The sequence below is a fragment of the Vanellus vanellus genome (assembly GCF_965231255.1).
Source record: "Vanellus vanellus genome assembly, chromosome: 6".
NCBI classification, from domain to species: domain Eukaryota; kingdom Metazoa; phylum Chordata; class Aves; order Charadriiformes; family Charadriidae; genus Vanellus; species Vanellus vanellus.
In genome coordinates, this window is record NC_138911.1 from 65268949 (window position 1) to 65291655 (window position 22707).

General features: G+C 39.9%; 1 protein-coding gene across 1 annotated transcript in view; it reads right to left on the reverse strand.

The window, feature by feature from the left end:
* PPP4R4 (protein phosphatase 4 regulatory subunit 4) overlaps positions 1 to 22707 on the reverse strand; it is a gene marked incomplete at its 5' end in the record, with an annotated part of 74380 nt that overhangs the window by 39059 nt on the left and 12614 nt on the right. Inside the window, 2 exons of the mRNA XM_082485791.1 lie at positions 774 to 816; positions 6399 to 6501. Coding sequence (XP_082341917.1) covers positions 774 to 816; positions 6399 to 6501 — 146 coding nt within the window. The remainder of the gene's footprint in view (positions 1 to 773; positions 817 to 6398; positions 6502 to 22707) is intronic.

Sequence of the window (22707 nt, forward strand, 5' to 3'; positions counted from 1 at the left end):
ACTAGAATATTTATCTAGGTAACTCAGCATTTACCAGTACTTAGCTTTAACATATAAGAATGTAATTAATTAGGCTGTATTTAAAAGCATCAATTCAAAAGCATCAATTCAAAAATATGGGAATGAAATATTACTAGATTTCTTGAATGAAAGCAAAAGGAGGTTTAAATTTCAGATTTATGCACACACCAAAGTGCCTGCAGGATGCAATCTATGAAACAGCATTCATTGTAAGTTTGTATACATCTAGCAGCTAGGTGAACACTCCATTCATTTACTTCTCTAAATGTATCTCTCTATCTCACGAGAAAATAATATGCATTATTCTACTACTAAGTCATTACACTCATTTCACAAATGATTTCAAACTCAGTAAGAGTTTAAAGCCCATACTTCCTATTTAACACTTTCTATATGTGGGTTTGCATCTTTTTTTTTTTAAAGTGCTTGAGATGAACAGTGTTTTCTTAGATCACAAGTCAAAAATCAATGATAAGCTGATTTTTTTTTTTTTTTGAAAAAACAACCTAGAGCAGATTAAGGAAATATTCATTATGGACCTCTGCTATAAGCAGAGGAATTTTGTTGAGAAAATACAGTTTGCTGTGAATGTGAGAAATTATTTAGTAGATTTTGCTTACTTCAAAGTAAAACAAGAAGTTGTTTTCATTACACAAATGTCAGCCGGTTTATGTGTGCAAATGTGTAACTTTTAGTTGATCTGATTTCAAAGAGAATCATTACTTATTCTCTCAACAGTAGTCTCCGTTTACAGCCGTGTATATTTGTAACAGCATTCTCCCTGCCACCGCTTCCCTAGATGAAAAAAAGAAACAGCACTGCGCAGCTTACGAATCCAAGTGTGATAAAATATTTGCATTCAATAGCCATGGAAACCGCCCTCTTGCTATCTCCACAGCCTGTCCCTGTCCTTGTTTCTCTGTTGTTATTAAAACAGCCACAGCCAAGAATAAGGACACCTACCAATTTTGTAATCTGAACGTTTCTGGGATCAGAATACCTGTGCGTAGTGTTCCGAGATTTTGACTTACACTTGTTCAAAAAAACATCCCCCAAATAAGCAAAAGAACTATCTATGCACTGTGGGTGCTAAGACAGCACTGCAGACCAGCACCTGATGGAGCTGAATTCAATTTTATGTACGTGTTCACTTTGTACACCATGCAACGGGGTTACTTACCGTCAAATATATTTTCCAAATAGTCTCCTTCACAGATCCACACAACTCTGGATAATCATGTGTGAGAACACATTCTCTGGATGTGCCTCCTCATGGACCTCGGGAGACACCGGAACGTAAATCTCTAGATTGCTTACACACCTGCCAGCAGTGACGTTTGCACTCAGGACTGTGCAGTTACACATGTGAAAACGTATGGGTCTCCTCGTTCCAGTTTCACTGAACTCAAGTTGAGCGACTTAAAGTTACTTATTATAAATTTATTTACTTAGAAAGTAATGTATTTTTCCATACATGGATCCTCTGCAGATTCTCACTCTGGAGGAAAAAAGCTCTTCCTGTCTATCGTACTCAGTCGAGTGTATTTAATGGAATTTAAGGGTATTACCATGTTCTTGACTATCCTAATGTCTGCAAGTTAAACTCGGGCATCAAAACTTGCAATATTCAGCAAGCCTGGCTTATTCCATTAATTGGAAAACAGAAAATTCACCTCTAGTTTAATGCACTTCATGCCCTGCAGCAACAGAATTCTCTTGAAAGAATGCTGCAAGCAGAAATAGTCCATTGTTTTGGTAACTGCATTGATATGACAGAAAACTTCCCTTAGGACTAGAAAGACACAGAAATAATGGAGATTACAGAAGCTCACAGATGCAATGAGGATGGTCCCTAAAATCAATGTTAAGTATAAGACAGGGTGAAAATCCTATATATAAATATGTAAAGGGTCTTAGATATAATTTTAATTTAATTAGGTTCTAAGGAATGATAAGCAATTTGCATATATCCATTTCTATATTTATTTGTAAAAGTAACCAGGTTTATCAATTTCTCACAAGCGAAATAAAATTTCGTAATGTATCCAGCAGAACATTCTTTGCATTTATTTCTCCCTGTAGCTGTTTTAATCAGCGTTAATAAAAACAGTATTTTGTTTCGCTTTTGGGTTCTTGCAAGTATGCTAAATAAGTACACTGGTTTCCCCAACCAGTTATACAGTGACAATACTTTCAGTTAAATAGCATCCTGAAATTACTATACAACTAATTTTTCATGTGCAAATTTGAATTCACAAAAGATTTTTCCCCATCTACAGAAGTGAAATCAACTGCAGTAATTTAACTCAGCTTATTTCCCTGTAATGCCAGACTACATTTGCAAGACTCTAATCGCAGTTGAGTCTGATTATGCCTTTATAGACTGAAACAGTTTCCATTTAATGGTCAGGGCTATTCCTCCAATAAAAATAAGTATAAGAAAAAAAAATAGGTCAAGCCATTAATGATGGCAAATACTTTTCTTCAGTTAAAAGTGCAGTGAATATGGGTGCAAAAGAACTGTTCTTCTATTACAAAATAAATAAATATTAGATAACAGAGCACCATTGAAGAACCTGCTTTATAAGAGTATAGCTACAGAAAGAAATTTAATTCATATATATATTGCAGGAAGTTTTCATTTATTAGGTTTAAACCTGAAAGGAATACTTAAATTTAGACTGACCTCATTGTATTTCATGCTTTTACCTCTGCCTTGAGCCCATTAACTTAAGTTTCATTTAATTTGTCATCTAAAAAGGCATTCAGTCTGGATTTAAATGACACTGCAAGATGAAAAACACACTACTTTCCTTAGTTATTTCCTCAAAGATTGACCAGATTCATTATTAAAGTTGTCTGCTTCATTTCTAATATTTCTGTCTTCGGTTCCTAACTCTTCGTCCTTCATACGCTGTTTTCAGTTAAATGTCCTTTAATATTATGCAGGAAGATACTTTTATAAAGTAATAACTAAGTACCGCCTGATCTAAACACACTGAGTTCCAACTCCCACTGTACAAATATTTTCCAGGCCCTAGGCCCTGATCGTGCTAATGATCATCCTTTTCAATTTTTTCTCCATCCCTATATAAAAAAATAACTAAGACTAGAATCAAAAACTGTATTCCTATATTAGACTTTTTATTAAAGGCAGAGAGGCAAAAACTACCACTTCTCCATTCCCTGACAAATAAGGGTTTAAAAAAAAAAAAAAAAAACAACCAAAACACAGCGTTTCTTATTACTCCTTCATTTCAGGAAGAACTTTGCTCTCAAAGCAGAAACACCAGAGACAAAAATGGATTCAGTATATTAAACCGAAAATAAAAACAAAAACAAAAACAAACACAAACTTTTCTTGAAACCAGTACATTGGTTTAGGAAAGAATGTATTATGAATGTCAGAATAACATGTGGTAGTAACTGCAGAAAGTTGGTGTATGTTTAAGGGCTTTCAATTTCTTTGCAAACTGAAGTCATTCTTTTTCTCAAAGCATTTTTTTAATACACATATATATTTAAACGAAGTGCCTGTTGACCTGCATCTTATAGCACAGAACATGATAACTAGAAGTACTTTAATGTTTTCTTAACAATCTGTCAGTCTATAGTAGTCCCCAGTTCCGAGGACAGCTGTTTCTTGGCCATTTGCTGAATTTAAATAATCAGACAAAAGTTGAAACAGCTCCTCTTAAGAAATAAGAGTCTCATGAGATCACAGGAGTCTCAGGAGATAATACGAAGTTGAAAGGTGATGTCTGATATTCACAGAATCACAGAATGGCTGAGGTTGGAAGGGTCCTCTGGAGGTCATTTTGTCCAATCCCTCTGCTCAAGCAGGGCCACCTGGAGCCAGAACATGTCCAGATGGCTTTGGAATACCTCCAAGGATGGAGACTCCACAACCTCTCTGGGCACCCTGTGCCAGCTCTCACCCTTACAGTGAAAAAGTGTTTCCTGATGTTCAGAGGGCACCTCTTGTGTTTCATTTTGTGCTCATCGCCTCTGGTCCTGTCACTGGGCACCACTGAAAAGAGCCTGGCTCCATCCTCTTTGCATCCTCCCTTCAGGTATTTATATACATTGATAAGATCCCCTCCAAGCCTTCTCTTCTGTAGGCTGAACAGTCTCAGCCCTCTCAGCCTTTTCTCATAGGAGAGATGCTCCAGTCCCTTAATCCTCTTCATGGCCCTTCACTGTACCCTCTTCAGTATGTCCATATCTCTCTTGTACAGGGGAGCCCAGAACTGGGACACAGTGCTCCAGGTGGAGTAGAATAGAAGGTGGAATAGAGGGGAAGGATCACCTTCCTCGAACTGCTGGCCATGTTTTGACTCATGCAGCCCAGGATGCTTGGCAACAAGGGCACATTACGGGCTCATGTTTAACTTGGTGTCCACCAGGACCAGCTTCTGCAAGGCTGCTTTCCAGCTGGGTGGCCCCCAACATATACCGATGTGTGGAATATTACGGAGTACATCTATCTCATGGAAGTTAAGACTCCTCTGCAGTAGAGCTTGTATTTAAATATCCTACAGAACAATATTTGCTAAGTAATCATGTTGAGGACTACATACATATTTGCTCTTCATCTTTCAGTCAATTAATAAAAAATAAGCAGAATATAACTCATTAAATTAGTTTTTCACAAATATTGAATTGTCCCTTCAGCAGCCACTTTCTTAAGATTAGGAGACACAGAGGATTCAGTTTAAGACCAATTCCACAGGTAGTAGGAAATAGAGCAAGTAGTTTTTCATAATATGATATTTTTTTCTGGAATTCTTTTATTAATACATTAAGGAGCTGTCTTAAAAGTAAAAAACAAAAAACAAACAAACAAACAAACAGTTGTGAGATATATATATGCACACAGCTTTTTCAATAAAAGCAGCAACTCATTTCTTCAAAACTTCAAAGAAAACAATGACATATAAATGAGAATTTACTGGAACAAACAAGTATCATTTTCACAAGGGCCTACTTTGCTATTTAGTAACCATCTCCTTGGTAGATAGAAAACCGTGTAACATCACACTCAGGCATCTCACCTTTGTTACTAATATAAATATATACTTTCTTACACCTGGCAATGAGAATCTGATACAGATCATGGAATCATAGAATGGTTTAGGTTGGAAAGGACCTTGAAGATTGTTGAGTTCCAACCCCCCTGCCATGGGCAGGGACATCTCCCACCAGACCAGGTTGCCCAAGGCCACGTCCAGCCTGGCCTTGAACACCTCCAGGGATGGGGCCTCAACAACCTCTCTGGGCGACCTGTGCCAGTGCCTTACCACCCTCAAAGGGAAAAACTTCTTCCTAATTTTTAATCTGAACCTGCCCTCTTCTAGTTTAAAGCCATTCCCCCTTGTCCTATTGCTACATGCCCTAGTAAAGACAGAATAGTTTGGGTTGGAAAGGACCTTTAAAGGTCCAACCAATCTAGTCCACCCTGCCACGAGCAGGGACATCTTCAATTAGATCTGGCTGCTCAGGGCCCTGTCCATCCTGACCCGGAATGTTTCCAGGGATGAGGCATCTCCCACCTCTCTGGGTAACCAGGGCCTGTGTTTCACCGCCCTCATCGTAAACAATTCCTTCCTTATGTCTAGTCTAAATCTTCCCTCTTTAGTTTAAAACCAGTACCCCTTGTCCTCTCGCAACAGGTCCTGCTAAAAATTCTGTCCCCATCTTTCTTATAAGCCCTCTTTAAGTATTGAAAGGCAACAATAAGATCTCCCTGGAGCCTTCTCTTTTCCAAGTTAAATCACAGAATCATAGAATCATTTATGTTGGAAAAGACCTTTGATATCAGATATTAAAATTAAACAGCCCAAATATCCTTCATACAAACATATTTGTGTACGAAATTACTGTATAACATTACGTGGCCAGCAGGCATCTACCATAGCTAGCAGCGACTTACTAACAATGTGGAGGGCAGCACATGAAACTTCAGACAGCTAAAAGCAAAGCATACTTTTCTGGATAGCAGCATGAAAATCTAAATGTTTGGATGGAAGGAGATTAAGAACATCAAAATGAACCATTATGACTGGCTGGTCCTCAAAAGGAGTTCTCAAAAAGCTGTCAATACACCGGTAAATCATAGAATATGTAAATGGTGTTAATTCTGGCTCTTTTCCTGTTGTAACATTTTTTAAAAAAATATAATACCTGCAATACTTTTTAAATTCCATGAATTAACGTGGAAGATCTACTGGACATACCTGTCTGTCTTGGTTTTAAGGTAAAACCACGATACTCTCATAGAGAATGATTTTGCCATAAAAGTGGGATTTTTTTGCCTCTGTTGAAATACTTATACTGGCAGAAAAAGACAGAGTCAAACCTCATTATACACAACTTACTCTGATTTTTGGTAAAACCCGACGAAGTGTTTCTGCAGGATTCTGTCGCATCAGGACTGGAAGATTTGCCACCACACTTGTTCCTTGGATATCCTGGCCAGAACTTATAAAAATATATAGATACAACACATTACTCTCTACGGTGGTTACAAGCTCACAGCTTTCATTTAAAATAAAACAACAAACAACAAATCCACGCTACCCGGGTTATTCATATAGTAAGCTGAGAGGCATTATTTTTTTATGTAATATGTAGCAGAAAACAACATTAAAAAATATCAACCATAAAAGCTCTTACATATCATTTCTAATACAGAATATTTTAATTTTCAGTGTAGCTTTGGAAAAAAATATACAAGATTTGAAAGATCTTTTCAAACTAGATGATCAAGGCAGTACTTTTGTGGAAGCTTTTCTATTATAACAATACAGGTGATAAAGCATAGGAAGGGGACAAATAGAAGATATAAATGAAAACTACACTCCAGAACAACATTTAAACATAAATCTACCATTTTTTCCTTTTCGTAGGGAAAACAGTCAGATGTATATTGACAAACACGATTAAAGAAGGATGTAAAAACTTGGTTAGAAAGGTTGTACCTTTCTCCTTATGCTGTCTCTTGCAATGCTATCCCACAATTAATAAAGGGGGGAAAAAAAAGCAGGATGGGAGGGAAACGGTAGGCAGCAATGAAGAAAAGGCAAGGGATGAAAACAAAAACTACCCAAGTGCATGAACTTCTAGAACAGGGTCTGGATGCCAAAATTAAAAATAAAACTAAACATCAACACATCCTTTTTCCTGTTGAAATGCTTGTTGCAAAAGCTAAGCAGCTTATTTTTAAATAAGCATGCAAAGCTCAACTGTACACGTGCAAGCATTTTTCTTAACGTGACATTACAATTAAATGTACAATATGATTACACACATAATTTTAAAAGAAATTCATAGTGAAACTACTTTTATATACTTCCATATACCCCTCCCCATTCTGTCGTCATTCGAAGTGTTTTTAGTGAAACGTATGAGCTCAGGAAGGGCACTAGGTACATAAATTGGTCACAGGACAGTAGATTTGCAAAACCACCTTCCAGTTTTGTCCTGCCTCTGATGTATGTTAGGGAATTCAGTTGAGATGCAAAGCCTTTCTGCAGCATTTAGAACTGAAAAGACCTTTACACGTTCCATTAATGATCTATATCATCCTTGAAATACATGTCTTTCAGAAGACCAAACGAAATTATAGGTACAGTCAAGTACACCAATTTAGATCTATTTTGTTAAATGGATACATATGTGCTTTTAAAAATGAGGATATATTTGCATAATAAGCAAGAAGAAAAAGTAAAAGCTTTCGTTAAAATCAACAGAAACTAAAATACCTAAATAGAAATACTGCAATATCCTACTGGAAAGATTTTTTTTTTCTTTGCGCTCTATCATTTCCCAATGAAAATATTCAAACAACAATTAGGTATCACCAACATTAACTTAATCGTTTAGCAAACTGCAATTTCAGTGTATTTTTGAAAGAAAGTATTCTTCGGTACCCTTGTAAAGATAACTTTCCATGTTAAAAGGCAGCACATTCTGGAAGATTAAGTATAGGCTGGAAGGCAGGAATTCAAATCCTCTTTGCAAGGTGGAGAGTCACACACACCCCAGTTCGCTTCTGCGTTAGGTTTCCATCCTGCAGATGAGTGTACTTACCTAACTCACAAACTACAAACTAGGTCGCTGTATAAGGGTGTAATTTGAAAGCACGTGTCTAAAGCATATATAATGGAATCGATTTTATCTTAGCTGGTCTGTGACTGCCTATAAGAAAATTTTCCTTTAAAATCAATAGAGAGAAATAGGACTCAATAAAGAGCAATTTATCTCAGACTAAATAGATGAGAAGGATCGAGTCACTGAAGCACCTCTTTCCCTCTACTGCCTATACAGGCAGAAACAAAGACGACCTCTCCTTCAAGGCTCTGCACTGAAAGTAAATGAAGGTTCCTGCTCACGAAAACACATTACAAGCCTCAGTCGTAAAGGCATTCATGCTTATGCTTAATTTCACCACAGTAAGTAGCCCTATTGATTTCCTACATAGTACTAAGTGAACTTCGTGGGCTCAGGTTACCAAAAAAAATGTCATCTTGAGTGCCGTCCCACAAAACATACAGGACAACTGGGCGATTGGGCCCAGTCACCATGACCTCTTTAGCAGCCTGCTTGACAGAGCCCCTTGGGAGGCAGTCCTGAAGGGCAAAGCAGTCCAGGAAGGCTGGACATTCTGCAGGAAGGAAATCCTAAAGCTGCAGGGGCTGGCCATCCCCATGTACCGTAAGACCAGCACGTGGGGAAGACCACCGGCCTGGCTAAACCAAGAGCTGTGGCTGGAACTCAGGAAGAAAAGGAAAATTTATGGACTATGCAAGAAGGGGCAGGCCACCCCAGAAGACTACAGAGATTTTCTCACTCTATGCAAGGAGAAAATTAGAAGGGCCAAAGCCCAACTAGAACTTAATCTAGCTACTGCCGCAAACAACAATAAAAGACGTTTCTATAAATACATCAACAGCAAAAGGAGAATCTTCAGCCTTTATTGGATGCGCGGGGAAAACATAGTGATCAAGAAGGAGGGAAAGGCTGAGGTACTTAATGCCTTCTTTGCCCCAGCCTTTCACGGTAAGACCAGCTGTCTTCAGGCTACCCAGCTCGCTGAGCTGGACGACAGGAATGGGGAGCAGAATGAACCCCCATAAACCAAGAACAAATGGTCAGTGAGCTACTACACCACTTAGACGCACACAGGTCTCGGGGGCTGGATGGAACCCACCCAAGGGTACTGAGATTGCTGGTGGAAGTGCTCCCAAGCCACTTGCCATCATTTATCAGCAGTCCTGGCTACCCGAGGAAGGTCCCAGTTGACTGGAGGCTAGCAAATGTGATGCCCAGCTAGAAGAAAGGCTGGGAGGAGGATCCGCGGAACTACAGGCCTGTCACCCTGACCTTGCTGCCAGGGAAGGTTACGGAGCAGATCATCTTGAGTGCATCCCGTGACACATACAGGACAACCGGGAGACTGGGCCCAGCCAGCATGGCTTCATGAAAGGCAGGTCCTGCTTGACTAACCTCATCTTCTTCAAGGACAGGGGGACCCGATTCATGCACCAGGGAAAGGCTGTGGATGCTGCCTACCTAGACTTCAGTAAAGCTTTGGATACTGTTTCCCACAGCATTCTCCTGGAGAAACTGCCTGCTCATGGCTTGGACGGGTGTACGCTTTTGGGTGAAAAACTGGCCGCATGGCCGGCCCCAAAGACTTGTGCTGAATGGAGTTAAAAACGCTTGGCGGCCACTCACAAGTGCTGTTCCCCAGGGCTCAGGGTTGGGACTGGTTCTCTCTAATATCTTTCTCAACCATCTGGACAAGGGGATCAAGTGCACCCTCAGGAAGTTTCCAGACGACACCAAGCTGGGCGGCTGTGTTGATCTGCATGAGGGAAGGATGGCTGTACAGAGGCATCTGGACAGGTTGCATCGATGGGCTGAGACCAAGGGTTTGCGATTCAACTAGTCCTAGTGCCACGTCCCGCACTTGGGTCACAACAAACCCATGCAACGCTACGGGCTTGGAGAGCAGTGGCTGGAAGGCTGCCTGGTGCAAAGGCACCTGGAAGCATTTTGGTCGACAGCCAGACAAATATGAGCCAGCAGTGTGCCCAGGTGGCCATGGCAGCCAAGAGCATTCTGCCTTGTAATAGAAAAAGTGTGGCCAGCAGCACTAGGGAAGTCACCGTACCTCTGCACTCAGCACTGGTGAGGCCACACCTTGAGTACTGTGTTCAGTTTTGGGCCCCTCACTACAGGAGGGACATTGAGGTGCTGGAGTGTGTCCAGAGAAGGGCAACAATGCTTGGTGAGGGGTCTAGAGCACAAGTCTTGGCAGGAGCCGCTGAGGGAACTGGGGTTATTTAGTCTGCAGAAAAGGAGGCTCAGGGGACACCTTATCGCTCTCTACAACTACCTGAAAGGACCTTCTAGCCAGGTGGGAGACGGTCTCTGCTCCCAAGGAACAGGCCATAGGACAAGGGGAAACGGCCTCAAGTTGCACCAGGGGAGTTTTAGATTGGATGTTCAGAAAAATGTCTTCACCAAAACCGTTATCAAGCATTGGAACAGGCTGCCCAGGGAAGTGGGGCAGTCACCATGCCTGGACCCCCAGGGACACGTGGTGCGCAGGGACATGCTTTAGCAGTGGACTTGCCAGGGTTAGGTTGATGGTTGGACTCAACGATCTTAAAAGTCTCTTCCAACCAAAACAATTTGATGACTCTGTTCTATATTCAACTTGCCATCACCCTAGCCCCCCAGATCTCTTTCCACACAGCCACTCTCCAGCCTCTTGTCCCCCAGTTTGTATGCATAACCAGCATGACCCCAGCCCAGCTGCAGAATCCCCCACTTGCTCTCCTTACAGTTCATACAGCTGCTGATCGCCCAGCTCTCTACTCTATGCCGATCGCTCCGGAAGGCCTCTCTACCCTTCAGGGAGTCCACAGCTCCTCCTACTTTACTACCCTCGGCAAACTTACTGAATGTAAAGTCGATTCTTCCATTCAGATCATTTTGAGAAACATTCAAGAGCAAAGGCGGGGGGAGGCTGGGCTGGACGAGGGCCGGGGCAGAAACGTGCGCCCTTGGGGGGTGGGTTCTCACTGCGCATCGAGGGCCCCGCCGCTCGCGGCAGCGCCTTGGGCTGGGCACAGTGCCGTCACGGCCAGCACTGAATCCCTTCTCTCCCTCCTTCTGCAGACCATGGCTATCATATAATTCATCTCCCATTTTTGTGCCATCAGCAAACTTGCTGATGGTACACTCTACCCCTTCCTCCAGGTCACTGATGAATATATTGAACAGGACCAGACCCCTCAGGAACACCACTTGTTACTGACCTCCAACTAGACTCTGTACCACTAACCACAACCCTCTGTGCTCGAGTTGTCAGCCACTCTTCATTCCGCCCCACTGTCCATTCATCTAACCCACACTTCCTGAGCTTGACTGTAAGGATGATGCGGGAGACAGTGTCGAAAGCCTTGCTGAAGTCAAGGTAGACAACATCCACTGCCCTCCCCTCATCCACCCATCCAGTCACGCCATAGTAGAAGGCTATCAGATTAGTCAGACATGACTTCCCCTTGGTGAATCCATGTTGACTACTTCTGATTACCTTCTTTTCCTCCAGATGCTTGGAGATGATGCCCAGAACAAGCTGTTTCATCATCTTTCCAGGGATGGAGGTGAGGCTGACCGGCATGAGGTTTCCCGGGTCATCCTTCTTGCCCTTTCTGAAGGCTGGAGTGACACTGGCTTTCCTCCAGTCCTTAGGCAGACCTTATTCACCTTAAATATCAGAAAGACAGAAAGAACCCAATATTAGAAAGAACCCAAACAGAGGAATTATCATCAATTCTAAGATTCTAAGAAGTGAGCAGAAAGCTGTGAATGCTGTACTGAGGTTATAACATGTCGGGCTGGAACATTTTGACCTGCTGAGCAAAATTTGGGAATCATTCCCAGAGCAGACAGTTCACTTCATTGCGCCTATACATTTACAATAATAAAAAGCAAACAGAAATTACAGCTGTGGATGGAGGTTAACACAGATGTAAGAAAAATACACTGAACTTCTAATATCAGATTGTAATCACGAAAATATTCATTGAGAAATCCTCAACAGGCTGAAAAAAAGACAATTTTTAGATATGTATTTTCAAAGACGAGTAAAAGGGTTTACAGAGCATAAAAACAACGACCATTTCCTATATTTTTTGAATATAGGTTCAACGACCATTTCCTATATTTTTTGAATATAGGTTATCTTTTTCATTTGGTATCTACCTTACTTTAGGAATACAGAAAATGACTAAGCCAATACTGCATGTTTTTTGTAATTACAGTGTGTATTCCAACTGAGAAAATGTATCAGTATTTTTGTAGTTTTTTAATCCTCTTTTAAGGCTACAACTGATGTAAAACTACTCTAATGTGATTTTCTTAAAAAGGCCTTTTTAATGCCATTACAAACCAGCAAGAATGGATGAGAGTACAGATTTTCAGACTGATTTTAATATTAGCATCCCTGCAATCTCTTCTGGTAAACATGCGTGAGCGCTCTCAATAAAAACATGTGTCTCAATAATATCTAAACTCAGTGAAAGGACATTATTCTGTCAACTGCTGAAAATGGACTTAAATTAATGATTAATAACTTATCTATTTACATCTTGCAATATTTTTGCATTATTCAAAACTATTTTATTATCTAATGTAAAGCTATAAATATTAAAGCCTTTCATGTTTATGGCAGATTTCTCTGAGTATCACACATTAATTCCAACAAAGCTTTAAAGCAGAACTGAGAAATCCAGAGACCCCAGAGTGGAAAAGGGTTATATGGTGGATGAGGCCCACAGCTTCTTACAACACAGCTTGCAAGGAAGGGATGCATACCTTTGAATTATCCAATAATAACGCAAAAGGTCAAGGTAATTCAAGGTAATTAGGAGAAGCTACTTTATTGAAAATTTTATTTGGTTTGTATCAAGATAGAAGAAATCCTAGCTGCTAAAAAAACGCAACCAACTTTATCAGTCAGAAATGCAAGGAAAAGGGGAGCATTTCCCTTTAAACCAGAAATGCTTAGTATCTGGCTTGCTGCCAATTAAGAATGTGAAGCAGGAGGCATTTCAACACCTACACAGCCTGTAATTTTCCAACTGTGGAAGATTTTTCTTCTATTTCTACCAAAGAAGCTGCACCATAGATTTTCTTTAAATATTAAAGACTTCAGGATTATAGTGAATTACTGCTAAATGCTCAGATTTAGACATTTTTATACTAATAAATACATTAAAATAAATGCTAAATCTTTTTCTTTTTTTTTAAGAGTCACAGTAAGCTCAACGTAATGAAGGTTCTATTCCTTTATTAACAGTGATAACTATAGAAGAACTCAACAGAGCCCTATACTTAGAAGCAATTCAGCTCAACTTCTTTTGTGCTAGCAAAATCCACGTAGATAATACCATTTAAATATAAAACTCAAGGACTCATCTTCTGAGTTCATCCTACAGGAGACTCCAGTGACTTTACAATGCTGGGAATCCTCATCCAGGGGGGAAAGCTGTCATGCCTGAACACTTGTGTCCTAATACTTACTGCAACACCAGCTGCTCGCTGCCAGCCAGTGGTACCAGAGCTGGTCCAGCCACAAGGCTCACTGAGGAACTGGTACTTCTCAAGCGCAAGCATAGCATTAAGCCTCTCCCTCCAGCTCTTGCATTTGGTTTTACTTGTTTTTTCTACCTCAGTAAAATGAAGTCTACGTTATATTTGGGACTGCCTTGAGATTGGAGAAAATCCTTCTAGAAACCAAACATACAACAAACAAACATACAAAGGACAAAAAAAAGTGATGGGGAGCAGTCAAGCCTGCATTTGTGAAGGGTAAAATCATGCCTGACCAACCAACTTGACAGCCTTCTATGATGAGATGACTGGCCTGGAAGTTGATTAATTTATTTTAGCAAGGCTTTTGACATTGTCTCCCATAATATCCTCATAGATATACTGATGAAGTACAAGCTAGATAAAAGGAAAGCGATGTGCACTGAAAACTGGCTGAACTATAGAGCATAAAGGGTTGTTATCAACAACAAGGTAGCCAGCCCCCAGTGGTTTACTTCAGAGATCTACGCAGGGGGAAATATGCTTAATGTTTTCATTAATGACCTGGATGATGGGACAGAGTGCACCCTCAGCTAGTATACAGGTGACAAAAAACCTGGAGGATGGGTTGATAGACCAGATGGTTGTGCTGCCTCAACAAGCTGGACAAACAAACCAACAGGGATCCTACGAAGTTCAGCAGCGGGAAATCCAAGTCCTGCAGCTGTGGAGCAATAACCCCATGCACCACAACAAGCTGGGGGCCAGCCAACTGCAAAGTAGCTTGGCAGGAAAGGACCTGGAGGTTCTGATGGACACCAAGCTGACCAGGAGCCAGCAATGCATCCTTGTAGCAAAGGTGGCTGACAGCATACTGGGCTGCACTAGGAAAAGCAGCAGCAGCAGCTCAAGGGAGGCAATGACTCTTCTCTATTCAGCACAAGAAATCCATAGACAGATGGGAGTAAGTCCATCAAAGGGCCATTAAAATGATTAAGCAATTACAGCACCTAACATTTGAGCAGAAGCCTAGACAACAGGGATTTTTAGTCTCAAGAAGGATTGGGGGCCTTGTTTAATATGTATAAGATCTGATGTGAGGCAGTAAAGAAGATGGAGGTGTAGTGGTACCCAGTAACAGGACGAGAGCCAGCAGGCACAAACTGAGTACACAGGAAACTTTACTTAAACCTTAAAAAACGTTCTTCAGTGTCAGAGTGCTCAAACATTGGAGTTAATTGCCCAGACAGGTGGTGGAGTCTCCATCCTTAGGATTCAAAATCCTGAGTTCAGGACAAGAGCTTGAATATATTTTTCTAATTGACACTGCTTTGAGCAGGAAGGTGGACTAGATGGGTCTCCAGAGGTCCCTTCCCACCACAGCTATTCTCTGATCCTCATATTCAGGACAGGTGTTTCCAGGTTTGCAAACATTCAGCAAGCTCAGGGCAGATAGTAAGATTTATATTTATATTACATTTATATTTTTAAAAACTAACTACTGATGCTTAATAATCCAATTTGAGTTTAATTTTAAAAGCATTTTTAAAAACAGGTTCTGCAAAATAAAACCAAAAAAGTTTAAAAAGTCCCTGGGTACTCAATTAGTATCTGGAATGGGAATGAAGGGCTACAGCTCCTTCTACAGCATGAAGAAAGATTAGTCACTGAATGTTCCCCAAGAGAATATTACCACAAATTAGTTTGAAAAGAAGATAGATTTACATCTCTCTCCTTCATTTGCACTAGCCTGCAATACACGATGACAGGAGCAGAATACAGCATTGTAAAGAAGACTGAGGTACAACATTTACCTTAGCTCTAACTGAAGCACTGTGTTTATAAACTGACTTTTCTTTAACACTGTGGCTAACTGTATCAGTTCAGCAAAAATGATTTGCTAAACAGCCACTGTTGAATCCACCACTTAAGTCTGTGCTTTACAAACCTACAAGTTCCGATGGATCGCTGCAGGGGATTACAGCGTTAACACCCCGTAAGTGACGTTATTTTCAGTGCAAGATTCCAAAACATCCTCTGCTGGTCTAAATCTGCATTTGTTGAAAACAGAAGTAAATATTTACCAACTTCAAAGAATGAGGGATTAGAATAACATGATAAAAAAAAAAAAAGAATAAAATAGTCAATGAACTAATTAGGTATTAGGAAAAAGAAATTCACAAAGAACATTGCTTAACATTGAAAAAGGGTGCACAGAGGTTGGGGGATCCTTGGAGACATTCAAACTCATGTGGACAATGTCTTGAGCAACCTGATCTAACACCAAATTACATTAGACTTGGAAGTTGGCCCTGCTTTGAGCAGGGCATTGGACCAAATGACCTCCAGAGGTCCCCAGTCACCTAAACTATTCAGTAACTGTGATTTGTAAATCCAAAACTTCATTTCCTATTGATACAAAAGCTCAGTATCCTACAGGATTTAGCCTATTCATAATGATTCAATATCAACTCTCCTTCCAGGATTTCTCTTTTCCTGTACAATATACTGGTTGCCAAGGCAAACTAGAAATTCAGATAAATATTTCTGTAAATAACATAAAAGTACTTAGCCCATAAGACCTCCTTAGAGAATCTTCTTTCCTTTTATTGTGAAGATTTTTATATAGCAATCTTTCCTATGCAGATGGGAGACACAGACTTAAAATTTATTAAACCGCTTTCTATGTACTACTCTTGTTAAGTAGAAACTAACACTTTTACAGGTTTTATTTTTTAATTTTGTCTTTGATTGTATAATTTCAGGTTTCTGGTAACAAAAAGAGGAAAAAATTCTAGAAAGTAAGCTTATGTCTTGAAATCACAAATATTGACCAGTGGTTTTACGACTAATTTTCATTTTATTTCAAGGTGAATACTCCTTTGATAAAATACAGTCTGGTATTTTCTATAGAAGTACAATCCTTTGTTAACACTGCTCTAAAGCAGTAACTTTCCTTTTATTTCATATTATGTATGCTTACATTTTAAGTATACTTCTGTAAACATGAATTATATAACAGGAGTGTCTGAACTTCTATTTGACATATATTGTAATAAGTATATTATAAACAGACTCGGTCCCATGGAAGGATCTGTCATTTCATTAAGATAACTTCCTTTAAGAGCTTCAGTGGAACAAAGACTGAGAAGCATAAGCTGTACAAATATTAACAGAGTCATGAAACTATATATTGCAAGGGAGATTTTATAGACCACATAATTGCTGCACAAAATTGTTTGTACATTATCCTCTACCATGTTGCAAATGACAAAAAAAAGTATCTGGAATCAAAATGATGTTTTATCTGAAAATTTCCCCTAGGATTTGAAATTACAAAGATACATGAGATATTTGGGGTCTATTTTTAAAAACAGATACCTGATGTTTCAAACTGCTTACAGTTCTGGCATTGTACAGTAACTGCTAAAAAAAAGAGGCCTCCTTCGCAAAAAATTAAGAAATTTATGATAATATTCAAGATTCTAGAACAGGGACATAAACCAGACTGTAACTAAGTTCAAGACTGTGACAGGGCCAAAGAAGCATTAAGCAGCTTTGTCCTTCAAACCTTCCCTCTGTTACTTGTCTAGCCAGAGCAAATAAAGAGAAGAAACTTGTATTTTCAGGCTTATATAATTTTGCTGAAAATAAGATAGAATAAAATGAATCTGAAAATGTAACACTTGATTAATATTTATGTTGAAGAAGTCAGAAGTCCCGATAATATCACAGTATGAACAGCTCCTTGCAATTGACATTGTAACCTTTTTCTATTAAAATCTCATTTTCAAAACTACTTTCTCGTCCTGATCTTCTGCCTCAGATATATGTGCCTGTGGTCATTTTACAGCATATTTGAATTCTGTCTACATAATGTATATATTAAAAAAAAGAAGAAATTAATCAGATCTTAGTACATATCTGAACATGCACCACTACACATGAAACTTCCAGTGCAATTACAGTACAAATGCAAAACCCAGGTTTAGCTGAACAGTAATTTTGTATTCATAGTATCCTTGTTTACGAAGATTCAGTTTGGTCAACTGAAGTTTCTTATTTCTGTTTGCTTGCTGAACAACTGTCAAAGAGAAAAACGATTTCTAATTCATACAACTACTCCTTTCTGTTCCTGAGCCAAAACAAATGTACCATAACGACACAATAACTTCATTCTTCCCAATATCATCATAAAATCATAGAATGGTTTAGGTTGGAAAGGACCTTGAAGATCATCGAGCTCCAACCCCCCTGCCATAGGCAGGGACACCTCCCACCAGACCAGGTTGCCCAATGCCACGTCCAGCCTGGCCTTGAACACCTCCAGGGATGGGGCCTCAACAGCCTCTCTGGGCAACCTGTGCCAGTGCCTCACCACCCTCACAGTGAAAACCTTCTTCCTAATGTTCAATCTGAACCTGCCCTCTTCCAGTTTAAAGCCATTCCCCCTCGTCCTATCGCTACATGCCCTAGTAAAAAGTCCTTCCCTTTAGGTCCCCTTTAGGGACTGGAAGGCCACAATAAGATCTCCCTGGAGCCTTCTCTTCTCCAGGCTGAACAGCCCCAACTCTTTCAGCCTCTCCTCATAGGAGAGGTGCTCCAGCCCTTGGACCATCCTCATGGCTCTCCTCTGGACACACTCCAGCAGGTCCATGTCCTTCTTCTGTTGGGGACTGCAGAGCTGGATGCAGTACTCCAGGTGGGGTCTCACAAGAGTGGAATAGAGGGGCAGAATCACCTCCTGTGACCTGCTGGCCACACTTCTTTTGATGCAGCCCAGGATACAGTTGGCCTTCTGGGCTGCGATCACACATTGCTGGCTCATGTTGAGCTTCTCATCAATCAGCACCCCCAGGTCCTTCTCCTCAGGGATGCCCTCCAGCCATTCCCCACTGAGCCTGTATTTGTGCTTGAGATTGCCCCAACCCAGATGTAAGACCTTGCCCTTGGCCTTGTTGAACTGCATGAGGTTGGCTTGGGCCCACCTCTCCAGCCTGTCCAGGTCCCTCTGGATGGCATCCCTCCCCTCCAGCATGTCTACCTCGCCAAACAGCTTGGTGCACTCGACCCCACTGTCCATGTCACCGACAAAGATGTTGAACAGTACAGGCCCCAGTACCGACCTCTGAGGAACGCCACTTGTCACTGCTCTCCACTTGGATATTGAGCCATTGACCACAAGTCTTTGAGTGCGACTGTCCAGCCAGTTCTTTATCCAACGAGTGGTCTATTTGTCGAATTCATGTCTCTTCAATTTAGACACCAGGATATCGTGTGGGACAGTGTCAAATGCTTTGCACAAATCCAAGTAGATGACATCAGTTAGTCTTCCCTTGTCCACTGCCACTGTAACCCCTTCGTAGAAGGCCACCAAATTTGTCAGGCATGACTTGCCCTTGGTGAAGCCATGCTGGCTGTCACCAATCACCTCCTTGTTTTCTACATGCCTCAGCAGAGTTTCCAGGAGGATCTGCTCCATGATCTTGCCAGGCACAGAGGTGAGACTGACTGGCCTGTAGTTCCCTGGGTCTTCCTTGTTTCCCTTTTTGAAAATAGGGGCTATGTTTCCCCTTTCCCAGTCAGCAGGAACCTCGCCAGATCTCGACTTCTCAAATATGATGACTAGTGGCTTAGCAACTTCATCTGTCAGTTCCCTCAGGACCCATGGATATATCTCATCAGGTCCCATTGACTTGTGCACCTTCAGGTTCCTCAGGTGGTCTCGCACTTGATCTTCACCTACAGTGTGTGGTTCGTCACTTTTCCAATCCTCGCCTTTGCATTCCACGTCATGGGCAGTGCGGCTGCAGTCCTTGCCAGTGAAGACTGAGGCAAAAAAAGTCATTGAGTACCTCAGCTCTGTCTCTGTCCTGGGTAACCAGCTCTTGTGTTTCCTTCCAGAGAGGGCCCACATTTTCCCTAATCTTCCTTTTCTTGCTGACATACTTTAAGACAAACAAAAAAATCCTTCTTTATGTCCCTGGCCAGATTTAGTTCTATCTGGGCTTTAGCTTGCCTAACCTGACAAGTTTAACCCGATCAGTTTCTGTGAGGTTAAACACTAATTACTATGAGGAAATGCTGAGCTTTTCTCCTTTGAATTTTAAGAAAGATTCCAAGAATATAAAAAGTAACTCAAAGCAACACATTTTTCCTCCCAAATATTACCCTGGTATCAACGTTACTATCTCCCAGAAGATAAGTGTTTCCTCTTCCTTAGATGACATATAACACATATTGCATTATGTACGGTCCCTGAGCAGAATTCATCTTGGTGTTTTTTATTTTGAGTCTAAGTTCAAAAAGTAAAACCAGTCTTTTCACTCCAAGATCAAGATAATACAATTTCCAAATCCTAGGTGATATAACAAAAATGAGCTAATAGGTGATATTATTTTCCCCCTGCCCAGTCCTCATTCACTGACTCAGAATTTATAATTTTCACTTTCAACAAGATTTGTCATTTCACAGCATGCATTATACAATATAAGAAGTCTTCTGAAAAAGTACAAGGCCTGTAATTTTTCTACACAGAAAATCACAGATGCTAACCAAATTCTAGAAGGGTAAATTACTTCTGCTGACCTAAATTTATCTTATAGTCTAATTTTGACACAGGATCTCTTTTCATTCTCAAGTCTTATTTTTTTGTGTCGGTGTATTTCATCCACAGTTAGCTATTTGTAGCATGAAAGAGATGAACACTTCAAATGACCTAACAGGTAATAAAATCTACTTTGTCTTCTTCCGCTCATGGGTCTTATAAATGTGGGGCATTATACACAATAGATCCAAAAACTCCCACCAAAAGCTCCCACTTTATTACTTATCTGTGTGTCTTTCTATCATGCATTCTCATCCTTTCTGACCATAACATACTCCGTCTTGCATCAATCCCTTTTTTTTTTTGTCATAGCAACTCTAACTTAATAGTTGTGGAAGCTGATGAGAGTCTTCTCAGAAATATTTAAAGATTCTTGATCCAGAAAGCACTATGTGTACATTTCAAACTCTCCTTTAGAAAATGGACTCACAGGTCTAAAAAAATTGTCTATTTTTTCAAGATTTATTGACTGTTCTAACAGAAGACATCACTTCCTTCAACCTCAGCCCTTGCTGTGAGTCTCTTCAATCATTTAAAATTGAACTACACTGTACTAATTCCGTTAGGAATTCCTCTGCATGCCATTAGCAAAAGCACATCAAAAGTTAGGAGAGTAATTGTTACTGTTCTACGTCTCTGTATCTGCATTGCTTCATAATAAAGCCTTTTCTGTATAACAAGAGTTTGTTTTATATTGAAGACCATATTAAAAGACCAAAATAACCATAATGTAAGACTTAAAGTACAAGTAGGACTTTTGAGCCATCTTCTAAAAAGTTTAAATTTTTTGGAATAGGCTTATAACAACAAAATCTAAGTTGCTGCGTCAACCACAATAACAAAGACAAATGGTACATAAAACATACTTTGTACACGAGTTGACTGTCCATTTTCAAAATCACACAGACTGGATCAAAAGAAAACGCAGAAGTAAAAAACCAGTAGAGGCATTCTAAGGAACGCTGAATACTGGACGAATGAAAGTAGTGTATGACTACAGTGAATGAATGAAAAGCCACAAAGAAAAATAAAAAAGGTAAAAAGACTGAACCCAAGCATTTGAAGCTATTGTTCACACTATTTTCCCCCATATGTAAGAGAAATATATCTATAGGGATATTGTAAGTAGATAGATATCATATGGTAATATAAGCTGAACTCATATTCCAGTTTGAAAAATATGGGAGTAAAATTGTGAGCACTGAAAAATATATCTGAAATTTTAGAAACTCTTTTGCAACTTTAGCTGTAGAAGCAGCTCTTTTTCCCCAACCACAAAAATCTGACTGTGACCTCAGAATGACTTAAAACAGTTAACACTAAATTTCTACCAAATTATTGCTGTCATACTCAGAGCCTGTTGACTCAAAAGAAAAAACAATTAGAAAATGAACATAAAACTGTGAACTTACTCCTCATATAAGCTAGCTTTTAGACAGCTCAGAAGTGGAGACTGTTCATTACTCGGGTATTTTCAAGTAGTATTGGACATCTACTTCAGACTGAAGCAGCTGCATGCATCAGCAATACAATGTCAAACGGCTAACTCTAGTGTTGTTTCCTCATCCATCAGAAGCAACCATAGATCAAAGGCAGCTTTCTGAGGTAAACATGCAAATAACTAAAAATTACTCCAATTCCAAGCTGTTGCTGATTCACGTTCTGTCAAACAAAAAAGTGCTTTACTTGATTCATGCTCACTTTAAAAAGTAGGATGCAATTCAGCTACTTAATTAAAATGAAGAAAGACTCAGGTCATGCCTCTCAGAAATATATGAGATTTGTTCCATTGATGGCACACAGCTTGGAGTGGACAGACAATCAAACCAGATAATATAATTAGCATAATAAACAAATAGAAGTGATGACACAAGTCTTGCAAATTTCCAGCTCTCTGGCAGAATAATTTCAAACAGCAGATAAAAATGAGTATTATATATACAGATAATTCATCTGTATTTACATTCCTGTTAAAGTCATTATGAGCACACCATCAGAACCCTCCTGCCTACCCAACTATGTTTAAGTAATTATAACCCCAATAACATTCCCTACCATCAAAATTACTACAATGATCTTAAACAGCCTTTTGTTAAACTATTTTTTCCTCACATACTCATATTTTAAATTATTTCTAACAGTACAATTATCCCAAAAAGAGTTTGACATTCTGCAATGGAAAGAATAAATAAAGCATTTACCAGTAATTCCACCCACATTTACTAAAATTAGTTCAAAATCATCTCTGGAAGAAAAGAATATCTCTTTCCTTTGAATGCATGTCAAATATGCTCAAATGCACAGATCCTTCACAGCATGCCAGTGTTAACCATCAGAATATCTGGCTATTGTATTTACTATGTTAGTATCAATATCCTTCTCTGAAAGCAAAAGTAACATGGAAAAAATAAAAGTTAAAGGCAACCATTAACAACGCACCATTTACACATCACTCCCCCCACCCTTTGATT